The 22,970-nt window shown below is 42.1% G+C and overlaps 1 protein-coding gene across 1 annotated transcript in view; it reads left to right on the top strand.

Moving 5' to 3' along the window:
* Positions 1-22,970, top strand: part of LOC149982787 (3',5'-cyclic-AMP phosphodiesterase 4D-like) — a 75,960-nt gene that overhangs the window by 20,497 nt on the left and 32,493 nt on the right. Inside the window, exon 2 of the mRNA XM_090237177.1 lies at positions 15,060-15,161. Within this exon, the coding sequence (XP_090093303.1) occupies positions 15,120-15,161 (42 nt within the window). The 5' untranslated portion in view covers positions 15,060-15,119. The remainder of the gene's footprint in view (positions 1-15,059; positions 15,162-22,970) is intronic.

The following is a 22,970-nucleotide window of genomic DNA, read 5'->3' as shown; positions in this document are numbered from 1 at the left end:
TCTCTCTCTCTCTCTCTCTCTCTCTCTCTCTCTCTCTCTCTCTCTCTCTCTCTCTCTCTCTCTCTCTCTCTCTCTCTCTCTCTCTCTCTCTCTCTCTCTCTCTCTCTCTCTCTCTCTCTGATATTCTTGTCCTTCGTGTGAAACCAAGTGCTGTAGATGTCCTGGAGGGTGGAAGTGTGCCCCCGGTGATGCGTTGGGCTTGACCGCAACACCCCGCCTGTTGTTGCAGACGGTAAAATTGCCTTACCAGGCGGTGATACAGCCCGACAAGATACTCTCAATGGTGCATCTGTAGAAGTTCATGAGGGTCTTAGAAAACAAGACACATTTCGTCAGCCTCCTGAGATTGAAGAGGCGTTGTTGCACCTTTTTCACCACACTGTCTGTATGAATGGACCATTTCAGGTTGTCAGTGATGTGCATGCTGAGGAACTTGAAGATTTCCACCCTCTCCACTGCGGCCCCATCAATGTGGATGGGGGCTTGCCCTCTCTGCTGTCTCCAGAAGTCCACAATCAGCTCCTTCGTTGTGTTGATGTTGAGGGAGCGGATACTTTCCTGGCACCACTCCACCAGGGCCCTCTCATCATTGTTGGTAATCAGGACTACCACTGATGTGTCATCAATAAACTTGATGATTGAGTTGGAGACGTGCGTGGCCATGCAGCCATGGGTGAACAGGAAGTACAGGAGGAGGCTGAGCACACACCCGTGTATGTGTGTGTCTAGAGACCCCTGTTCTGGCTTATCCCATTACACTGAGTATCACCTCTGGTCTGCTGTGATCTGACCTGGTTTATATGACAAATGAACAAAGGCCATAGATGGACACCCCACTGTTGGTGTGGCTGCAGGGAGAGACACAGCGCAGACTGTTACATTAGGCAGAAACAGTGCAGAATAGAGAACCTATTCAGGAATACCTTTCTTTAATATTGAAGCCTAAGGAGGATGGTCCACGAAATAAATGTTTGCTGGCAATTGATCTCTTTCTTAAATAAAACAATAAAACATTTGCATTTAATAACAACAATTGCAACTGTAAGAGCTATTTTGCCCTTGTTAATTTGTACACTAGAACAGTGGTTCCTATACTGAGTCCCCCCAGAAAAATTTAAAATAAAATAATATACCCTACCAGTCAAAGGTTTTAGAACACCTACTCATTCAAGGGTTTTTCTTTATATTTACTATTTTCTACATTGTAGAATAATAGTGAAGACATCAAAACTATGAAATAACACATATGGAATCATGTAGTAACCAAAAAAGGGTTCAACAAATCAAAATATATTTTATCTTTACCTTTATCTTTACCTTTGCCTTGATGACAGCTTTGCACACTCTTGGCATTCTCTCAACCAGCTTCATGAGGTAGTCACCTGGAATGCATTTCAATTAACAGGTGTGCCTTCTTTAAAATGTATTTGTTTGAGCAAATCAGTTGTGTCATGACAAGGTAGGGGGGTATACAAAAAATAGCTCTATTTGGTAAAAGACCATGTCCATATTATGGCTAGACCAGCTCAAATAGGCAAAGAGTAACGGCAGTCCATCATTACTTTAAAACATGAAGGTCAGTCAAGCCGCAAAATGTCAAGAACTTTTATAGTTTCTTCAAGTGCAGTCACAAAAGCCATCAAGCGCTATGATGAAACTGGCTCTATCGAGGACCGCCATCAGAGTCACCAGCCTCAGAAATGGCAAATAAATGCTTCACAGAGTTCAAGTAACAGACACATCTCAACATCAACTGTTCAGAGGAGACTGTGTGAATCAGGCCTTCATGGTCAAATTGCTGCAAAGAAGCACCTACTAAAGGACACCAATAATAAGAAGAGACTTGCTTGGGCCAATAAACACGAGCAATGGACATTAGACAGGTGGAAATTTGTCCTTTGGTCTGATAAGTCCAAAATTGTGATTTTTGGTGCCATCTGCAGTGTCTTTGTGAGATGCGGTGTGGGTGAACGGATGATCTCTGCATGTGTGGTTCTCACTGTAAAGCATGGAGGAAGAGGTGTTATGGTGTGGGGGTGCTTTGCTGGTGACACTGTCTGTGATTTATTTTTAATTCAAGGCACTCTTACCCAGCATGGCTACCACAGCATTCTGCAGCGATACGCCATCCCATCTGGTTTGGGCTTAGTGGGACTATCATTTGTTTTTCAACAGGACAATGACCAAACACACTTCCAGGCTGTGTAAGAGCTATTTGACCAAGAAGGAGAGTGGTGGAGTGCTGCATCAGATGACCTGACCTTCACAATCACCCAACCTCAACCAAATTGAGATGGTTTTGGATGAGTCGGACCGCAGAGTGAAGCAGCCAACAAGTCCTTAGCAGATGTGGGAACTCCTTCAAGACTGTTGGAAAAGCATTCCAGGTGAAGCTGGTTGAGAGAATACCAAGAGCGTGCAAAGCTGTCATCAAGACAAAGGGTGGCTATTTCAAGAATCTCAAATGGAAAATATATTTTGATTCGTTTAACACTTTTTTGGTTACTATGTGATTCCATATGTGTTATTTCATAGTTCTGATGTCTTCACTATTATTCTACAATGTAGAAAATAATACAACTAAAGAAAATCCCTTGAATGAGTAGGTGTTCTAAAAGTTTGGACCGGTAGTGTATATATTTATTTTTTAAGGAACTCTGGTTTTAAACTTGCTGGTCTGGTTTTAAACTTGCTCTTGAACTTTGTAAAAGTAGAATGCACAAGGTGCGATTTCGAAATTGGGTAGTGCATCATCAGTTCCTCTTGTCATGTCAGTCATTGCATACCTTAGATAGCTGTTCATAACTTTTCAGAAATGTACAGATCAATTAGCACATGTCAGCTAACATTTGATGTTCCTCTAATGCTGAAAGGGGGGCCTGAGTGAAAAAGTCTGGGAGCCCCTAAACTAGAAGGCACTGTATTGGTTAACACCTTGGAACTAATATAAGATACAGTATATACAATGCCTTCGGAAAGTATTCAGACCCCTTGAGTTTTGTTAGGTTACAGCCTTATGCTAAAATTGATTACATTGTTTTCCCTTCTCATCAATCTACACACAATATCCCATAATGACAAATAAAATACATTTTTAAAAATAAAAAATGTTTGCTAATTTCTAAAAATAAAAAACGGAAATATCACAGTTAAAGTATTCAGACCCTTTACTCAGTACTTTGTTGAAGCACCATTGGCATCGATTACAGTCTCTAGTCTTCTTGGGTATAACGCTCAAGCTTGGCAAACCTGTATTGGGGAGTTTCTCGCATTCTTCTCTGCAGATTCTCTCAAGCTCTGCCAAGTTGGATGTGGAGCATTTCTGCACAGCTATATTCAGATTAACCTTCACCCCAGTCTGAGGTCCTGAGCGCTCTGGAGCAGGTTTTCATCAAGGATCTCTCTGTATTTGCTCCGTTCATCTTTGCCTTTATCCTGACTAGTCTCCTACAGTCCCTGCCTCTGAGAAACAACACCACAGCAGGATGCTGCCACCACAATGCTTCACCATAGGGATGGTGCCAGGTATTCTTCAGACGTGACGCTTGGCATTCAGGCCAAAGAGTTCAATCTTGGTTTCATCAGACCAGAGAATCTTGTTTCTCACAGTCTGAGAGTCTTTAGGTACCTTTTGGCAAACTCTAAGCGGTCTGTCATGCACCTTTTACTGAGGAGTGTCTTCAGTCTGGCCACTCTATCATAAAGGCCTGATTGGTGGAGTACTGCAGAGATAGTTGTCCTTCGGGAAGGTTCTCCCATCTCCACAGAGGAGCTCTGGAGCTCTGTCAGAGTGACAATCGGGTTCTTGGTCACCTCCCTAACCAAGGACCTTCTCCCACGATTGCTCAGTTTGGCCGGGCGGCCAGCTCTAGGAAGAGTCTTGGTGGTTCCAAACTTCTTCCATTTGAGAATGATGGAGGCCACTGTGTTCTTGGGGACCTTCAATGTTGCAGAAAAGTTTTGGTACCCTTCCCCAGATCTGTGCCTCGACACAATCCTGTCTTGGAGCTCTAAGGACAATTCCTTCCACCTCATGGCTTGGTTTTTGCTCTGACATGCACTGTCAACTGTGACACCTTATATAGACAGGTGTGTGCCTTTCCAAATCATGTCCAATCAATTGAATTGACCACAGGTGGACTCCAATCAAGTTGTAGAAACATCTCAAGGATTACCAATGGAAACAGGATGCACCTGAGCTCAATTTCGAGTCTCATAGCTAAGGGCCTGAATACTTTTGTAAGTATTTGATCAATTTTAGAACAAGGCTGTAATGTAACAACATGTGGAAAAACTCAAGGGGTCTGAATACTTCCCGAAGACACTATACCTTTGGTAATTACATCTGCAGGTATGGAATTTTTATACATTTATTTTATCTTGAGCATAATGAACATTTGGGATCCCACATGTTCTAGAGTGGATGTCAGGAACTGCCTTATTGCTTGCCTGCCTTATTGCCTACACTGCAAAAAGTGAAATCTAAACAAGCCTAAATATCTTATACTGAGTCATATATGTTTTTTTAAGCTAATATATTTTACCATATACAATGAGTGTACAAAACTTGCTCTTTCCATGACATAGACTGACCAGGTGAATCCAGGTGAAAGCTATGATCCCTTCTGGATGTCACCTGTTAAATCCACTTCAATCAGTAGATGAAGGAGAGGAGACAGTTAAAGAAAGATTTTTAAGCCTTGAAACAATCATTATTGAGACATAGATTTTGTATGTGTGCCATTTAGAGGCTGAATGGGCAAGACAATATATTTAAGTGACTTTGAACCGGATATGGTAGTTGGTGCCAGGCACACTGGTTTGAGTGTGTCAAGAACTGCAATGCATCTGGGTTTTTCACGCTCAACAGTTTCCCGTGTGTATCAAGAATGGTCCACCACCGAAAGGACATCCAGCCAACTTGACAACTGTGGGAAGCATTGGAGTCAACATGGGCCAGCATCCCTGTGGAGTCCATGCCCAACGAATTGAGGCTGTTCTGAGGGCAAAAGGGATGAAACTCAATATGTTCCTAATGTTTTGTACACTCAGTGTGTTTTACCTTAACAAGATGGTTAAGGTCAAATATATTGAAAAATACATTGAAATAAGATAAATTACTTGTATTAAGCCTTTTTTAGATTAAAGTAAACAAAAGTATCTGCCAATGTCATTAAATAATTTAGCTTGGTAAGAAAAACAGGGAAAAAAACACATTTTGAAGCTGCACTATGTAACTTTTTGGGCGACCTGACCAAATGCACATAGAAATGTGAGTTATATGTCTGTCATTCTCACTGAAAGCAAGTTTAAGAAGAGTTAGATTTGTTTATGTGCCTATGCTTCCCATCTTTTACTTTCAGTTTTGTACACCAGCTGAAAATACAATATTTTAGGTTAATGAAAGTACATTTCACAGCTAGGGCTGGATTAATAAATCATAGGCCCTGGGGCTTTGTTTTTTTTTATGAGCAGAGGTGTTTTTAGGATTTACACAATTTGGCCTTTTAAAAAAGCTTTTTATGCAATTCGATGTCATTTACATGACAGAAGACATTAGCTGAATATTTTTTAATACCACACAAATTGCCTAAATGAGTGGCTATTCTGACAAACTAAAATCAATCTGGGCTTAATTCAAACAAACAATAGCCCAGGCCAACGAAGCAACACATAGATATGTACAATATTAGGAAACAATATATTAGGAGGCAATTTTCAAGGCAGTGTTATGATATTGACTCAGAGACGGACCAAGCCCGGCTCAGGTAATAACTCCCATCCTTTCTAAGCGTTATCGTTGTACTGTTGTCTACAGTATACTGCCAGGAGCGTTGTCAGTTGTTATCGTGTACCCATTCATTTGAACTCCACTCTTAGATCTGCTATTAGATAACTCAAAAGAGAAGACCATTGCTTTTAGTTCAAATATGAATTCCATAAACTTGAACTTTCAAATCACGTAGAGGGCTTGGGCTGTTGCACGATAGCAACCAAAGCCCATGTAAGTCAGTTTATAACATTCCATCATTGGTTACTCGGAGAGTTCCTCATATTGACATTGGCTGCGGCCTCAGGCCCTATGGTGCTAACCTTGGAAAAGTAATTCACATTTCTACTCCTTCCTCTATTAATAATAGGGATAGACCAAATGGTGCAGTTCTATACAATCTTATAGCCATACCAACTATATCAACATCAACCATCAGACAAGGCCTGATGGAGACTCCAGAACTTGGGATGATGCATCAGAACATTAGGTGCTTACTTCCTTAACTGGATTAAATCAAGATCTGGGCTATGCAGACGAATCCGGACATTCTGGTATTGACTGAAACTTGGATCTCTGGGGACATTCTGGTCGCTGATATTAATATTGAGGGTTATAATGTGTTCAGAGCTGACAGGCCTGGTTAGAGGTGATGTCATCTACAAAATAGCTTCCAATACTCTACTCAGCAAACTGGATGCAGTTTATCACAGTGCCATCCGTTTTGTTACTAAAGCACCTTATACCACCCACCACTGCGACCTGTATGCTCTAGTCGGCTGGCCCTCGCTACATATTCGTCGCCAGACCCACTGGCTCCAGGTCATCTACAAGTCCACGCTAGGTAAAGCGCCGCCTTATCTCAGTTCACTGGTCACGGTGGCAACACCCACCCGTAGCACGCACTCCAGCAGGTGTATCTCACTGACCATCCCTAAAGCCAACATCTCATTTGGCCGTCTTTCCTTCCAGTTCTCTGCTGCCTGTGACTGGAATGAATTGCAAAAATCACTGAAGTTGGAGACTTTTATCTCCCTCACTAACTTTAAACATCTGCTATCTGAGCAGCTAACCGATCGCTGCAGCTGTACATAGTCCATCGGTAAATAGCCCACCCAATTTACCTATCTCATCCCAATACTGTTTTTATTGATTTACTTTTCTGCTCTTTTGCACACCAGTATCTCTACCTGCACATGACCATCTGATCATTTGTCACTCCAGTGTTAATTTGCTAAATTGTAATTACTTCGCTACTATGGCCTATTTATTGCCTTACCTCCTCATGCCATTTGCACACACTTTATGTAGACTTTCTTTTTTTTTCTATTGTGTTATTGACTGTAAGCTTGCTTATTCCATGTGTAACTCTGTGTTGCTGTTTGTGTCGCACTGCTTTGCTTTATCTTGGCCCGGTTGCAGTTGTAAATGAGAACTTGTTCTCAACTAGCTTACCTGGTTAAATAAAGTTGAAATCATTTTTTAAAGTTTCATTTTAAAAGGCTAATGGAGCATTAGAAAACCCTTTTGCACTCAGCTGAAAACTGTTGTTCTGATTAAAGAAGCAATAAAACTGACCTTTAAACTAGTTGAGTATCTAGAGCATCAACATTTGTGGGTTTGATTACAGGCTCAAAATGGCCAGAAACAAAGCCCTTTCTTCTGAAACTCATCAGTCTATTCTTGTTCTGAGAAATGAAGGCTATTCCATGCGAGAAATTGCCAAGAGACTGAAGATCTCATACAACGCTGTGTTACTCCCTTCACAGAATAGCGCAAACTGGCCCTAACCAGAATAGAGAGAGGAGTGGGAGGCCCCGGTGCACAACTGAGCAAGAGGACAAGTACATTTGAGTGTCTAGTTTGAGAAACAGCCGCCTTGCAAGTCCTCAACTAGCAGCTTCGTTAAATAGTACCCGCAAAACACCCGTCTCAATGTCAACAGTGAAAAGGCGACTCCGAAATGCTGGCCTTCTAGGCAGAGTTTCAAAGAAAAAGCCATTTCCAGCTACAATAGTCTGTTACAGCATTAACAATGTCTACACTGTATTTCTGATCAATTTGATGTTATTTTAACGTGAGCCCCAAACTTTTTAACGGTGGTGTAAGTTATTCCATAATGTTGATGTCTTCATTATTATTCTACAATGTAGAAAATAGTAAAAATAAAGAAAAACCCTTGAATGAGTAGGTGTGTCCAAACTTTTGACTGGTACTGTATATACATTTTTGACATTTTTGCAAATGTATTAAAATAGTAGAACTGAAATATCACCTTTATAGAAGTATTCAGACCCTTTACTCAGTACTTGAAACACCTTTGTTGAAGCACCTTTGGCAGCGATTACAGCCTCACGTCTTCTTGGGTATGACGCTACAAGCTTGGCACACTTGTATTTGGGGAGTTTCACCCATTCTTCTTTGCAGATCCTCTCAAGCTCTGTTGGATGGGGAGTGTCGCTGCACAGCTATTTTCAGGTCTCTCCAGAGATGTTTGATCGGGTTCATGTCCGGGCTCTGGCTGGGCCACTCCTGCGTTGTCTTGGCTGTGTGCTTAGGGTTGTTGTCCTGTTGGAAGGTGAACCTTCGCCCCAGTCTGAGGTCCTGAGCGCTCTGGAGCAGGTTTTCACCAGGGATCTCATTTCTGCACTGACATGCACTGTCAACTCTGGGACCTTATATAGAAAGGTGTGTGCCTGTCAACCTGACAGAGCTTGAGAGGATCTGCAGAGAAGAATGGGAGAAACTCCTATTCAGGCATTAATCGCTGCCAGAGTACTTACTAAAGGGTCTGAATACTTATGTAAATGTGATATTTCTGCATTTTTAATAAACTGGTTTTTGCTTTGTTATTATGGGACAATCTTAGAATAAGGTTGTAACCCAACAGAATGCGGAAAAAGTCAAGGGGTCTGAATATTTTCCGAATGCGCTGTATATGTTGTTGGTGAGTAGGTGAACGGGCTTCAACTCCGGGTACGCTCCCGGCCATTTAGATGGTACAATGATTCTCTACACTTGCTTGTTTTGTTACATAAACTGAAATGAGGAGAACTATTAAAATTTTAGCAACCAGGAAATGGCAGAGCATTTCTCCATGTCGCACCGATAAGTGAATTAGCCTATCACTCAATATAAGATATTTAGGATTTCTTAGATTTCACTTTTTGAAGTTTGTGTTTTCTTTGTCCTATTTTCTGATAGTCTGTTTTCTGCTGCTGCCACTTGGAGGAGCTGCAGTTTAATCACTTTCTTTGTTGTCATTTCAGTCAGTGGAGTAGCTGGAAAAGTAGCAAAGCCCATTCCTATTCCCAACACTACTCTCAGCTTGGCTTTACCTTTAGGCTAGTCTCCTGTCCTCTCCCCAGAATCCATTTAGTTTCAAGAATGGATCACCAGTTATCTTGGCAAGGCACTTAATGGACAAAACACAATTATTGAGTCAATAGTGTAAGAATATGTCGAAGATAAATACACAACGCAGAGACAGAGTACGAGAGGTCAAGAGGACTAGAACTAACGATCAATGGAAATAGTGTTTTTTCTGTAATAGGGAAATATTGATCAATGGTTCAGAGACATGGGGGGGAATATGTCTTCTGAAATAGGATACTTGTTATTTGACCATTGGCTAGTTTTATTGTAACAAATTCTAATTGGTCAACAACAGGCTAGGGCTGGGTTATAAAACGACATGCTGTCCCTTTGTTCTGGGGAGAGAACCACAGGAGAGAATCCCTGAAAGAGCATCACTGAGGACAGGGGATAATGACCATCTACCTCCCTGTATGATTTGTCCTCTTCGAATAATCCTATTTTCCTCCCCTTGACTTGCTTTGGGGTTTGTGATATTGAAGAGTAACATAAATTGCTAAAAACAGTATGATGATTTATTCTGACGTCTAGGTAAATTAAAGGACGCAGAGTAGATGAGCCTAATTTCTGCCCATAGAAATGACATACATTGGAGAGGACAGGTAGAAATCTAAGAGGACAGCACAAAGAGAGCACAGCCAATCGATTTCAAAGCAGTGTAATTTGGCATGGGTTGTAATTTTGTTCAAAATAAAAGTGTTGGAAAGAAGCATACCTATCTGTTGATAATACCAATTTTGTTCTGAGGAAAGTGGTCAGCCTATTATTATTTTCTCCGGTTTTGTATTGCGTCCATGGACTATAAATCTTCTGAAACTCTTTCCCACCCATAAAGGTTCAGTGATCTTATATGTGTTTAAAGACATTTACAGGTTACTGCCAAAATAAAGGAAACACTTAAGTAAATGAGGGATAGAAAGTACAGTATATTAAAAGCAGATGCCTTACTGTTAACAGGCCAGTGCTGTTGTAACATCCATGAGACGCTGATATAATCTGTTGATGTCATCTCCCATTACAGTAACATGACAGCATCACAGGCTGCGGGCACCCCACAGTGCAGCTTCTGTTTTGATTGGTCAATAAATGCTGTAGAATCAGCAATGTGTTACTGTAAGCTCTGTCAGATAGTTTACACAGTATATAAATGATACAGTACGAAGCCTAGCACCCTCTTCATTGTACTGTGTGCTCAGCTTCAACTAATTTGGCCTAATACAATGACTAGAGTAAGAGGATGTGATGGTCCTGAGGAATGATTCAATAACGGGGCAGAGGGAGTTCAACAATTGGAGAGGAGTCGTAGATGTCTCATAAAGTATTCTAGTAGCTGTTTGATGTGACGCGTATTACACATACTCCGTGACCTTTAGCAGTGGAGAGCCATATCTCAGCTCATTAATGTCCACACATCTAATGTGATTCTATGGAAACATTCATCCCTCTCTCATCCCTCTCCAAAAGATGGCAGAAAGTTAATTGAAAAACGTAACAGAGAATGTATCAAAAGGACAGCCAGAGAAATGGTGGACTGTGGGCATAATTTAAGTTCCCTTCCCTTCTGTCCTTAGTCAATGGCCTGTAGATTGCAATCTACAATCTCGTCACTCTGTTTCAGACACAGTAGGATACAATTGGTGAGTCATTCAGAACTGATGCTAGACCTGACGAATCAACCCCCCATCGTCTCCCACATAAAGTCTGCCGCCCCCAGACCCCAATCCCCACCCCTACACACACACGCACACACATGCACACAACCACACACACTGCCAGTGGTTTTGCATGAGTGGGATAGGCGTGTGATGTGTGTCCACCCTGCAGTGTGTCCACCCTGCAGAGACCCTGAGTCTCAGCTCTAGTGAAGACAGCTCATTACAGAATGGTAGCTCTTCACAGCGAGGCCAGCTGAGTTGACGAGGCAGGCGTTGTTGTGATGTCACAAGGACTGAGACGTGAGTGTGCCATATGATAACTGGAGCATAGGTGACAGCTCACCTGTTTATTGTACTATGTGTGTGTGTACGTGCGCACGCGCATGTGTGTTTAGTCTTGTACGATGTCAGCTTGAACTGCTAAGGTCAAACAGAATACAAGGATCTGTTGCAAACAGAAAGAATTATTGACAACATTTTTGTACAAATTTTACCGTGCATGTTCATTCCCATATTAAGTTTGGTCACTTTAATTTGCACAAACAGGCACAGAGTTTTAGCTTAGACAAGATCACTTCTATAACGAAATAAACAAACCCAACACCTGTGACAGCTGACTCGTGATTAACATACATTAACACCCATGGATTTTTAATTTAATATTTGCATGTAAAAAGGCTTTTGTCCTCTGTCTGAGCATGAATAACAGGTTGAATAATATATTGCATGAATAATGCTCTTTCTCCCCCCCACTCTCTCGCTCTCCCTCTATGTATCCCAGAACTCTCTCTCCTGCTCCAGACTCACTGTCCTACTTTCTTTTCACTTCATAGATTCATCTTCTGTATTGCCTTTTCAATTTCTACATCAGCCTGTTTAATGTGGCATTGTATAGAGAGTGGTGTTTGTAATGAATTCATAACGGTTTGTATGTAGCTTCTGAATAACCCCCCAAAAGTTCCAAGGTTAATTGAATCCTTGCTTTAGCTACAATACCAGTGCACTTTTAAATCCTGCCTGAAAAATACTTTACTGTGCTGTAATTGTTCAAAATGTCAGTCAATGACGAAAGACTAGTAGTCAGTCAATCAGTAATTAATGAAGTTGGTCTGTAGTAGAAGCCTACTGCCTCATCTGGCTCACAGCAGAAGTCCTATTCTGCCTGGTATAACCTTGTTCACAAACAGTTCTCATGGGAATCCTTGGGGTTTGAGCAATCACTACTACACCAATATTATCAAGCTAATATTGTCAAGCTAAGCTCTGTTGGTTTTTGTGACTTTAGTACAACAGCAACATTGCCTCAACCCTGCATGTGCACTCATGGCACAAGACACTGTTTCAAAGTAACACAAATACAGTTCTCATGGAGCCTCAATTCAATCAATACAATCAATGCAACACACAGCAACATTTCCCTTCCCCCTTCTTGGGTATCACAGCTTCAAACTGTGAGGTTTAATTATTTAAAATAAAAAAAAGTGTTTACCTTTGCACTCCTTGCCTGACAATAGCAACAAGGCTGAACTCACTGTGTGTTTGTGGCTCTTCAGTAATGTCCCACAGGGGCTCTGGCACCATGACCAATTATGCTGCGCTCTCCACAGTCAAATCGATGAGCAGGCAGCCACTGACCAAAGACTCTGTGATAATTGTGTGGGCGTCCTGTTGCTACGGCTGTATTTAGTGTAGATTGTCCAGAGGAGAGGACTGGAGTGGAAGATATACTTTGTGTCGTGGCTCTCATTTAAAGTACATTCTCTCTGCTGATGAGAGCTAATGTCACGCTGGTATAAATTATTCGGGAGACAGGCGCAGGAATGCATAATACGTTTTTTTTATTAAGCACAAATTATGGCGTACCGTGTAAAGGCACAGAGATGAAGACCAAACAAACATGTAACAAATCAGGGTAGAAACCTAAAACAAAAGAGCGAGGGGTACCTCGAATAAATAACACATGCGCACAATGATTAACACACGGGACGGGACCGTAAGTAATCATCTGCTCAATCCACAACGGCACGAAAGCCAAAACACACAGCACAGGTACTCACACGCACCAACAGACTTAGTAACAATAATCAACAGCCCAATGGAAACCAAATGGCACATATATACAAATACAATCTGTGGGAATAGGGGCCAGGTGTGTGTAAGGATAGTTCCGGAGGGATCCGTGACAGCTAACACATTGGAATGGCCTTGATTCAGTATTGTTGTTGACATTGACGGTGTAGACAGGTAGCGTAATATCCTTAAATGGTCCTAAATCCATTGTTGTAGCCATTGTGGTACAATTAAGCCCAGTTTGAAGAAATATATACATTTTGCAGAGTAAAAACTACAGAGGATTTAAATCTATTGTCACAGTGTGGAGACCAAGGAGCAGAGTAGAGCACAGAGATTAACTGTGCCTTCTGTGGACCGTCATTAAACTATTCTCAGGTAGATAACAGCAAGAAGCACAAGATTGAAATGTGTTTGGTTCTAATAAGGAAGAACATGTTTTTGATTGAACTTTCCATTCCACATAGAAAAACAAGTTGCTATCTAGAACCTAAAAGGGTTCTACGGCTGTCCACATAGGAGAACCCTTTGAAGGATATTTTTTTATTACAGGTAGAACCCCTTTGGTTCTAGGCATAACCCTGTTGGGTTAAATGTAGAACCATTTCCACAGAGGGTTCTACATGGAACCAAAAATAGTTATTCTACGGGGAGAGCCGAATAACCCCTTTAGAACCCTTTTTTCTAAGAGTGTAGGTGTAAATATCAACAACAGGAAGATCCACTTTGCACTGATTATAACAAGAGGTGTATCTCTTTTGTGTGTAACCTCCTAAAAAAGACAATATACACTGTGTGTAATATACATATAAGCACTGGCCTGGTATGTATTTTTTACATATAACCTGTTGTTAGTAGAAAGGGAAATTGGCATGCTCAGCTCAAATGTTTGTAGTCAACAAATATATTTGGGTGCCGGGTTCAAAAGGCATATACTGGAAGAAAGGAAAAACCCTCACACACTGAAATATACTTAAAGTTTTAATGTCTTCTTTTTTAGCAGCAGAGGTAAAAACAAGTGGACAAGTTTCAGCTGCAGCCTTCATCAGCGTTTGGAGAACAATAGAGATCCACCCATACTTATAAGATGACGTCACATTGTTGTTGCTAGTAGTACCAGTGCTTGTCTTGACCACAGTAGTTGGCCAGTACTCTGCTGTTGTTAACCTCCGTGCCACCTGAGGTTAATCCTAATCTGTTGTTTGTTGTGGTTTTATATCTAGATTGAACCTATTAGTGCCCAGTAAAACAAACATGGATTATTATTTTCTCCAAGTCCACTTAGCGTAATAGGGACAGCAAAACAAACTAGTATTTGCTCACCTTGGTCCCTTGCCCTGTAATTGTGTGCATGGCTGGTGGAAATGGGGGTTATTACAGTAGGCTTTAGAAATAGAGTAGGATTGAATACTGGCTGGTAATTTATAGACTTTTACCACCTGGGCTCTAATGTAGGCTAATGGGTCAGTGGAGTATAGCACAGCTCCTTACTCACAGGTAATATGCTGGTTTACACACACACACACACACACACACACACACACACACACACACACACACACACACACACACACACACACACACACACACACACACACACACACACACACACACACACACAAACCCAGTTTGGTTGCCGTGGAGACAAATGTACTCAGGTCACATAACCCCCATGCGAACTGAATCAACTGATTTGTCTCAGTTGATTACTTGGTCTGCATCTACAATGACTGGATTAGGAAGAGATTAGATGAGGAAAAGTGTCGTTTGAGATTTGCCCATGGCTGAAACTTTGGTGTAAACTACTTGCTTACAGTGAGTGTCAAAACCTAAAAGATCCTGACAAATTTTGCTTTTATTATTGACAGATTTCACCAAGGTTTTGTATACCACCGTGCAGTATAGTCCCCAAAACAGTTGTGAAAAACAGACTACCTACTCTGCTACAGAAACAGTTCCTGAAAATGATCAGCAGCTTAAAGTCTACTTTCTTTTCAAAGTCTTGTACCAGACAGTAGTAAGGTTAGACTTAATATTATACCTTTTCTGTGAATAACAATGCTGTATTATTTATTCCTGGCCAAACATTACCTGAAGCAGAAGCATTGGAACTCAAGCTTATATGGTGAGATGTATATAATTATAGAAATGAATAAAGCATCTCTATGGGCCTTTCCTTTTCTCAACAGTCCCCTGTCTGTATTGCTCAGTGTGATCGAAGGCCCCAAGTCTGAGAGGCGGAACACACAATGCAAAAGAATGCCCGGGTCGGGGACAGCCAGAGGGACAACGTAAGTGCACACACATGCATGCATGAGCGCACACACACACTCTCACACACACACACACACACACACACACACACACACACACACACACACACACACACACACACACACACACACACACACACACACACACACACAAGCACACACACACACACGTTTATACACATGACACATAAGAGTGTAGTTGATTGTGTACATCCCAGAGATGGGATAAAGTCTCAAGTCTTAACCTTCGAGTCTTCAATCAAGTCCCAAATAAATAATGGGCAAGTAAACACGAAACAGGAAGTCACAGGACACCTTAATTTCCCGTATGGAACTCTCCATCTTAGATGTAGTGAAGGTTTTTGAGCTCACATTGATTAATCATTATAGTAAATACTTTTGATAGTTGTTTGGAAGGTGGATAAGTAGTGAAGAAGGATATATTTTACTGAGGTACCATTTGTGAGTAATAACACAGTATACAGTATATTCTGCCACTTAAGAAAAGATATTTACAGACTTAAACACACAATTATACATAGTATATACAGTGCCTTGTGAAAGTATTCGGCCCCCTTGAACTTTGCGACCTTTTGCCACATTTCAGGCTTCAAACATAAAGATATAAAACTGTATTTTTTTGTGAATAATCAATAACAAGTGGGACACAATCATGAAGTGGAACGACATTTATTGGATATTTCAAACTTTTTTAACAAATCAAAAACTGAAAAATTGGGCGTGCAAAATTATTCAGCCCCTTTACTTTCAGTGCAGCAAACTCTCTCCAGAAGTTCAGTGAGGTTCTCTGAATGATCCAATGTTGACCTAAATGACTAATGATGATAAATACAATCCACCTGTGTGTAATCAAGTCTCCGTATAAATGCACCTGCACTGTGATAGTCTCAGAGGTCTGTTAAAAGCGCAGAGAGCATCATGAAGAACAAGGAACACACCAGGCAGGTCCGAGATACTGTTGTAAAGAAGTTTAAAGCCGGATTTGGATACAAAAAGATTTCCCAAGCTTTAAACATCCCAAGGAGCACTGTGCAAGCGATAATATTGAAATGGAAGGAGTATCAGACCACTGCAAATCTACCAAGACCTGGCCGTCCCTCTAAACTTTCAGCTCATACAAGGAGAAGACTGATCAGAGATGCAGCCAAGAGGCCCATGATCACTCTGGATGAACTGCAGAGATCTACAGCTGAGGTGGGAGACTCTGTCCATAGGACAACAATCAGTCGTATATTGCACAAATCTGGCCTTAATGGAAGAGTGGCAAGAAGAAAGCCATTTCTTAAAGATATCCATAAAAAGTGTTGTTTAAAGTTTGCCACAAGCCACCTGGGAGACACACCAAACATGTGGAAGAAGGTGCTCTGGTCAGATGAAACCAAAATTGAACTTTTTGGCAACAATGCAAAACGTTATGTTTGGTGTATAAGCAACACAGCTGAACACACCATCCCCACTGTCAAACATGGTGGTGGCAGCATCATGGTTTGGGCCTGCTTTTCTTCAGCAGGGACAGGGAAGATGGTTAAAATTGATGGGAAGATGGATGGAGCCAAATACAGGACCATTCTGGAAGAAAACCTGATGGAGTCTGCAAAAGACCTGAGACTGGGACGGAGATTTGTCTTCCAACAAGACAATGATCCAAAACATAAAGCAACGTTTCCATTCTACAATGGAATGGTTCAAAAATAAACATATCCAGGTGTTAGAATGGCCAAGTCAAAGTCCAGACCTGAATCCAATCGAGAATCTGTGGAAAGAACTGAAAACTGCTGTTCACAAATGCTCTCCATCCAACCTCACTGAGCTCGAGCTGTTTTGCAAGGAGGAATGGGAAAAAATGTCAGTCTCTCGATGTGCAAAACTGATAGAGATATACCCCAAGCGACTTACAGCTGTAATCGCAGCAAAAGGTGGCGCTAAAAAGTATTAACTTAAGGGGGCTGAATAATTTTGCACGCCCAATTTTTCAGTTTTTGATTTGTTAAAAAAGTTTGAAATATCCAATAAATGTCGTTCCACTTCATGATTGTGTCCCACTTGTTGATTCTTCACAAAAAAATACAGTTTTATATCTTTATGTTTGAAGCCTGAAATGTGGCAAAAGGTCGCAAAGTTCAAGGGGGCCGAATACTTTCGCAAGGCACTGTATGTGGGAACTCCTTCAAGACTGTTGGAAAAGCATTCCAGGTGAAGCTGGTTGAGAGAATACCAAGAGCGTGCAAAATTGTCATCAAGGCAAAGGGTGGCTACTTTGAAGAATCTCAAATGTAAAATATATTTTGATTTATTTAACCCTTTTTTGGTTACGAAATGATTCAATGTTATCTCATAGTTTTGATGTCTTCACTGTTATTCTACAACTTTGAAAATAGTAAAAATAAAGAAAAACCCTTGAATGCGTAGGTGTGTCCAAACGTTTGACTGGTACTGTATACTGTATGAAGAATTCAAATCCCAAGTGCAACATTTTGCCTAAATGATCAAATTAATTTTGTCACAGTTAGTTTGTTTTTAAATGGACTAGGTTGTGGGAAGTTCAGGTGTTTGTAGTACCATGAGATGACTGAATGCATGACTGTCTAAAATAATCTTAATACTTACTGAAGTTAAGCTGAAATCCTATAACGCAGTAAGTCTGTGTATACACTACTGTACTGTACTATCTGTTTCAATCTCTGCTTTGATGCCCATCCCCCGCAGCAGTAAATGGGACAGCTCTATCTGGCCCGCGTCATAGTACAGACGTCTGAAATGAGATTACTTGTCAAGTGTTGCCGTCTTCATATCTATCACATAGCCTCTTGTTGTTGTTGTTGTTGTAGATTTTCCCCCTGGAATGATTGGATTCGCTGTCAGGTTGTTTTCAAGGTCACATGTTGTTCATTTTGTCCTTCATCGGTTTGTGTCTGTCTTTCAATTTAATAGGTGGCTGGCTGCATATAAATGCCACGTAAAAATAAACATTGACACAGTCCGAGATACAAAGCTATATGAAATTGGGGGAAAATGTCATTGCTTTCGCTGTATGGATAAGACCTTGCGTTCAAGTATGGACGTACAGTATCCATGTCCAACTATCCCAGAAGGATTCATGCAGGTGTTTTCACAATACCTATTTCCCCAGGTACAATGAAGTGCAAATATACACAAGATTGGTAATCACAGGGACAGGAAGTTATAGAAGGCCATTCAAGTCCCCTCCCAATGAAACAGAGGAGCAGGAAGTAATCCAGATCTTAGATTTCCCCACCATAGTTGGTAAACAAGACCAGCTTCTGAATGAGTGTGGAATACACACAATACTCATGTGAACCAGCTCTATACATTTTCATACTCATTTGTGTCATCATTCTGTTAGCTGGTATGTGTTTGTGGCTTTGCAATTGGTATGGACTCATTCTTCCCCCACTGAAGTTGCATACTGCACCTCAGAGCTAAGTTTCCTTGGTGTAAGGTATTGGAATGCAAAGGTATTACTATATCAAATCAAATCAAAAGTTATTGGTCACATACACATGGTTAGCAGATGTTAATGCGAGTGTAGCGAAGTGCTTGTACTTCTGGTTCTGACAGTGCAGTAATATCTAACAAGTGATCTAACAATTCCCCAACAACTACCCAATACACACAAATCTAAAAAGAGTGAATTAGAATATGTACATATAAATATATGGATGAGCAATGGCCGAGCGGCATAGGCAAGGTGCAATAGATGGTATAAAATACAGTATATACATATAATATGAGTAATGTAAGACATGTAAACATTATTCAAGTGGTACTATTTAAAGTGGCATTATTTAAAGTGACTAGTGATCCATTTGTTAAAGTGGCCAGTGATTGGGTCTCCATGTAGGCTGCAACCTCTCTGAGCTAATGATGCTGTTTAGCAGTCTGAGGGCCTTGAGGTAAAAGCTGTTCTTCAGTCTCTCTGTCAAAGCTTTGATGCACCTGTACTGACTTCGCCTTCTGGATGGTAGCGGTGTGAACAGGCAGTGACTGGTGGTTGTATTTGATCATCTTTTTTGCCTTCCTGTGACATTGGGCCTGTAGGTGTCATGCAGGGCAGGTAGTTTGCCCCCGGTGATGTGTTGTGCAGACCGCACCACCCTCTGGAGATCCTTGCTGTTGAGGGAGTAGCAGTAGCTGTACCACGATGTGATACAGCCAGACAGGATGATCTCGATTGTGGATCTGTAAAAGTTAGTCAGGGTTTTGGGTGACAAGCCAAATTTCTCCAGCCTTCTGAGGTTGAAGAGGCGCTGTTGTGCCTTCTTCACCACACTGTCTGTGTAGGTGGACCATTTCAGTTTGTCGTTGATATGTATGCCGAGGAACTTAAACTTTCCCCTTTCTCCACTGCTGTCCCTTCGATGTGGATAGGGGGGTACTCCCTCTGCGGTTTCCTGATGTCCACGATCATCCCCTTTGTTTTGTTGATGTTGAGTGAGAGGTTGTTTTCCTGACACCACACTCCGAGTGCCCTCACCTCCCTCTAGGCTGTCTCGTCATTGTTGGTTATCAAGCCCACTACTGTGGTGTAGTCTGCAAACTTGATGATTGAGTTGGAGGCGTGCATGGCCACGCAGTCGTGGTTGAACAGGGAGTACAGGAGGGGGGTGAGCACGCAACCTTGTAGGACCCCAGTGTTGAGGGTCAGCAAGGTGGACATGTTGTTTCCTACCTTCACCACCTTGGGGGCGGACCGTCAGAAAGTCCAGGACCCAATTACATATGGCGGAGTTGAGGCCCAGGGCCTCCAGCTTGATGATGAGCTTGAAAGGTACTATGGTGTTGAATGCCGAGCTGTAGTCAATGAACAGCATTTTTACATAGGTATTCTTCTTATCCAAATGGGATAGGGCAGTGTGCAGTGTGATGGCGATTGCATCGTCTGTGGACCTGTTGGGGCGGTATGCAAACTGAAGTGGGTCTAGGGTGACCTGCAAGGTGGAAGTGATATGATCCTTGACTAGTCTCTCAAAGCACTTTATGATGACAGAAGTGAGTGCTACGGGGCGGTAGTAATTTAGCTCAGTTATCTTTGCCTTCTTGGGTACAGGAACAATGGTGGCCATCTTGAAGCATGTGAGGACAGCAAACTGGGATAGCGAGTGATTGAATATGTCCATAAATACACCAGCCAGCTGGTCTGCGCATGCTCAGAGAACGCAGCTAGGGATGTCGTCTGGGCCAGCAGCCTTGCGAGAGTTAACACATTTAAACGTTTTAATCACGTCAGTCACGGAGAGGGGGTGCAGTTATTGTTAGCGGGCTGCAACGGTGTATCATCCTCAAAGCGGGCAAAGAAAGTGTTTAGGTTGTCTGGAAGTGTGACGTCGATGTCCATGACGTGGCTGGATTTCTTTCTGTAGTTCGTGATTTCCTGTAGACCCTGCCACATACGTCTCATGTCTGAGCCATTGAATTGCGACTACACTTTGTCCCTGAACCGGAATTTCACTTGCCTTGCAGAGGGAATAACTACTATTCAGCCATTTTCCCAGACCTCTTTCCATGGTTTAATGCGTGGTTTGCACTTTCAGTTTTGAGTGAAAGCCGCCATCCATCCACGGTTTAGTTAGAGTAGCAGTGGTCGAGTGTATTACCCCATGCGTAGTGCATTCAATATGCTGATAAAATTTAGGTAGCCTTGTTCTCAACTTTGCTTTGTTAAAATCCCCAGCTACAGCTACAGGATATATGGTTTCCAGTTTCCAGTCCATGGAGTTCCTTGAGGGCCATCTTGGTGTCTTCTTGAGGGGGAATGTACACAGCTGTGATGATAACTGACGAGAATTCTCTTCGTAGGTAATATGGCCTGCATTTGATTGTGAGGAATTCTAGGTCGGGTGAGCAGAAGGACTTGAGTTCCTGTATGTTGTTATGATAACACCATGAGTTGTTAATCATGAAGCATACACCCCCGCCCTTCCTCTTCCCAGAGAGGTGTTTATCTCTGTCGGCGCGATGCATGGAGTAGCCCGGTGGCTGAACAGATTCAAATTTAGTCTACCTTGTTGTCAAGAGAGTGAACATTGGCGAGCAGTATATTTGGGAGCAACGGGCGATGTGCACGTCTACGGAGTCTGACCAGGAGGCCGCTCCATCTGCCCCTTCTGCGGCGCCGTTGTCTTGGGTCGGCTTCTGGGATTAGATCCATTGTCCTGGGTGGTCGTCCAAACCGAGGACCCGCTTTGGAAAGTCGTATTCCTGGTCATAATATTGGTAAGTTGACGTCACTCTATATCCAATAGTTCTTCCCGGCTGTATGTATATTAAGCACAGCTACCGGCCTGGGCAATTTTCACATCTGGAAAAGTCCTGATTATGATTCTAACCATGAGGAAATCATGCACTGTCTGTGATGATGCTTATGACCTGGTGGTGTGATGCATCTGTGAGCTATCTACCGTCTTAGAGGGAGGAAGACAGAGACGATTGGCTGCGAAAGGAGAGCAGAAGAGAGAGGGTCTAGAAGATGAGTGCTAAGCGTTGCAGTGTTCTACCCCAGAAGGCATTGCAGATTAGTGAAAGATGGGGATGAATAAGAAAGAGAGACAGATAGGAGAGGGAAGGCAATAGCATTAGAGCAAGAGAGGGGGTGAGAGGAAGGAAAGGAAGAAATAGACGTGTCCTTCCTGCACCAGGAGGGAGGCAGCAGTGGGGTAGAGTGGGGACACATTTCAGACTAATGAATACCTAACATAGGAACTAACGGGCCGGACAATCAGGGCCTTGTGTTGATGAAAAGTCATGAGTCTCCTTATGTACATTGCCATGGCTACGCAGACATGTGGCCAGACTGAATGTAATGAGAGAATAGAGATGGACCAGACACAGCTCCAACTCCCCCTGGATGGATCCCGATCTCCTATTAGGGCCACATCAGGGGATCAAGCACACTGTTTGTTTGGAACTCTGAGGGCTAGGAAGGGAGGAGAGAAGGGATGAGAGGAACAGGGAGAAGTGTTGAGTGTTGTATAGGAGCTGAGGGCTTTACTCCGTATGGGTGGGGGGGAGCACTGGCTAAATTGGTGCCTCCCCATTCTCATTGGATCAGAGCGCAGTCAATCTGGCTCAGATTGGAAATAAAAGGAGGTGGGTTTGTTCTGGCAGTTCAGTGGCTGACTTTAGGACCATGTGAACGCCATTGAGCAGGCAAAGGCTGTGATTGGCTAGCTGGCTTTAGGACTATGCAGAGCGCAGCTGCAGTAAGTGACACTGAACAGCGTGATTTCTCTCTCAGTTGAGTTGACGAAAGCGGTGGAAGATGACTAGTAAACTATTGTTTGACTTGATAGGAAACTAAACTAGAGTTTTTAATTCTGGTGCTTGCAGCTCATTGCTCTATGGCATGTGTTTGTCCTAGAATGTTATGTACAGTATGTCCCTTATCGACTGAGGTGAATGAAGCTACAGCAGCCAAGGTGATAATAGAATTTTAGAGCTTTTAAATTGTGTAGAAGTACAGTAGGCCTAAATCCGCTTTCAAAATAATTCTTGGAGGGGGAAAAAATTGCATGGAGGGGGAGTTACCACTGAACATGATGTATCTAACTTGAATATTTTCCCTACTTTCATTTTTAAATGAATTTACTTGAATAGATTAGGGCAGATACAAAATAACAGTTGAAACAGTTATTCAATACAATGCATCATAGTTTAAGCCACTTTTGAATGCTATTTGTGATAACAATTTCCGATTTCCCATGGCCACCTATGGTTCTTGATCCCCGACTAAAAACAAAAGTTTATGGTCCCTATAGATCTGAAAGAACTGGATGGGAATTAACAATA

Source organism: Oncorhynchus mykiss, chromosome 6 (assembly GCF_057628025.1).
Source record: "Oncorhynchus mykiss isolate SJ-2025 chromosome 6, ASM5762802v1, whole genome shotgun sequence".
Classification (NCBI taxonomy): Eukaryota; Metazoa; Chordata; class Actinopteri; order Salmoniformes; family Salmonidae; genus Oncorhynchus; species Oncorhynchus mykiss.
This window is presented reverse-complemented; position numbering and strand designations above follow the sequence as displayed.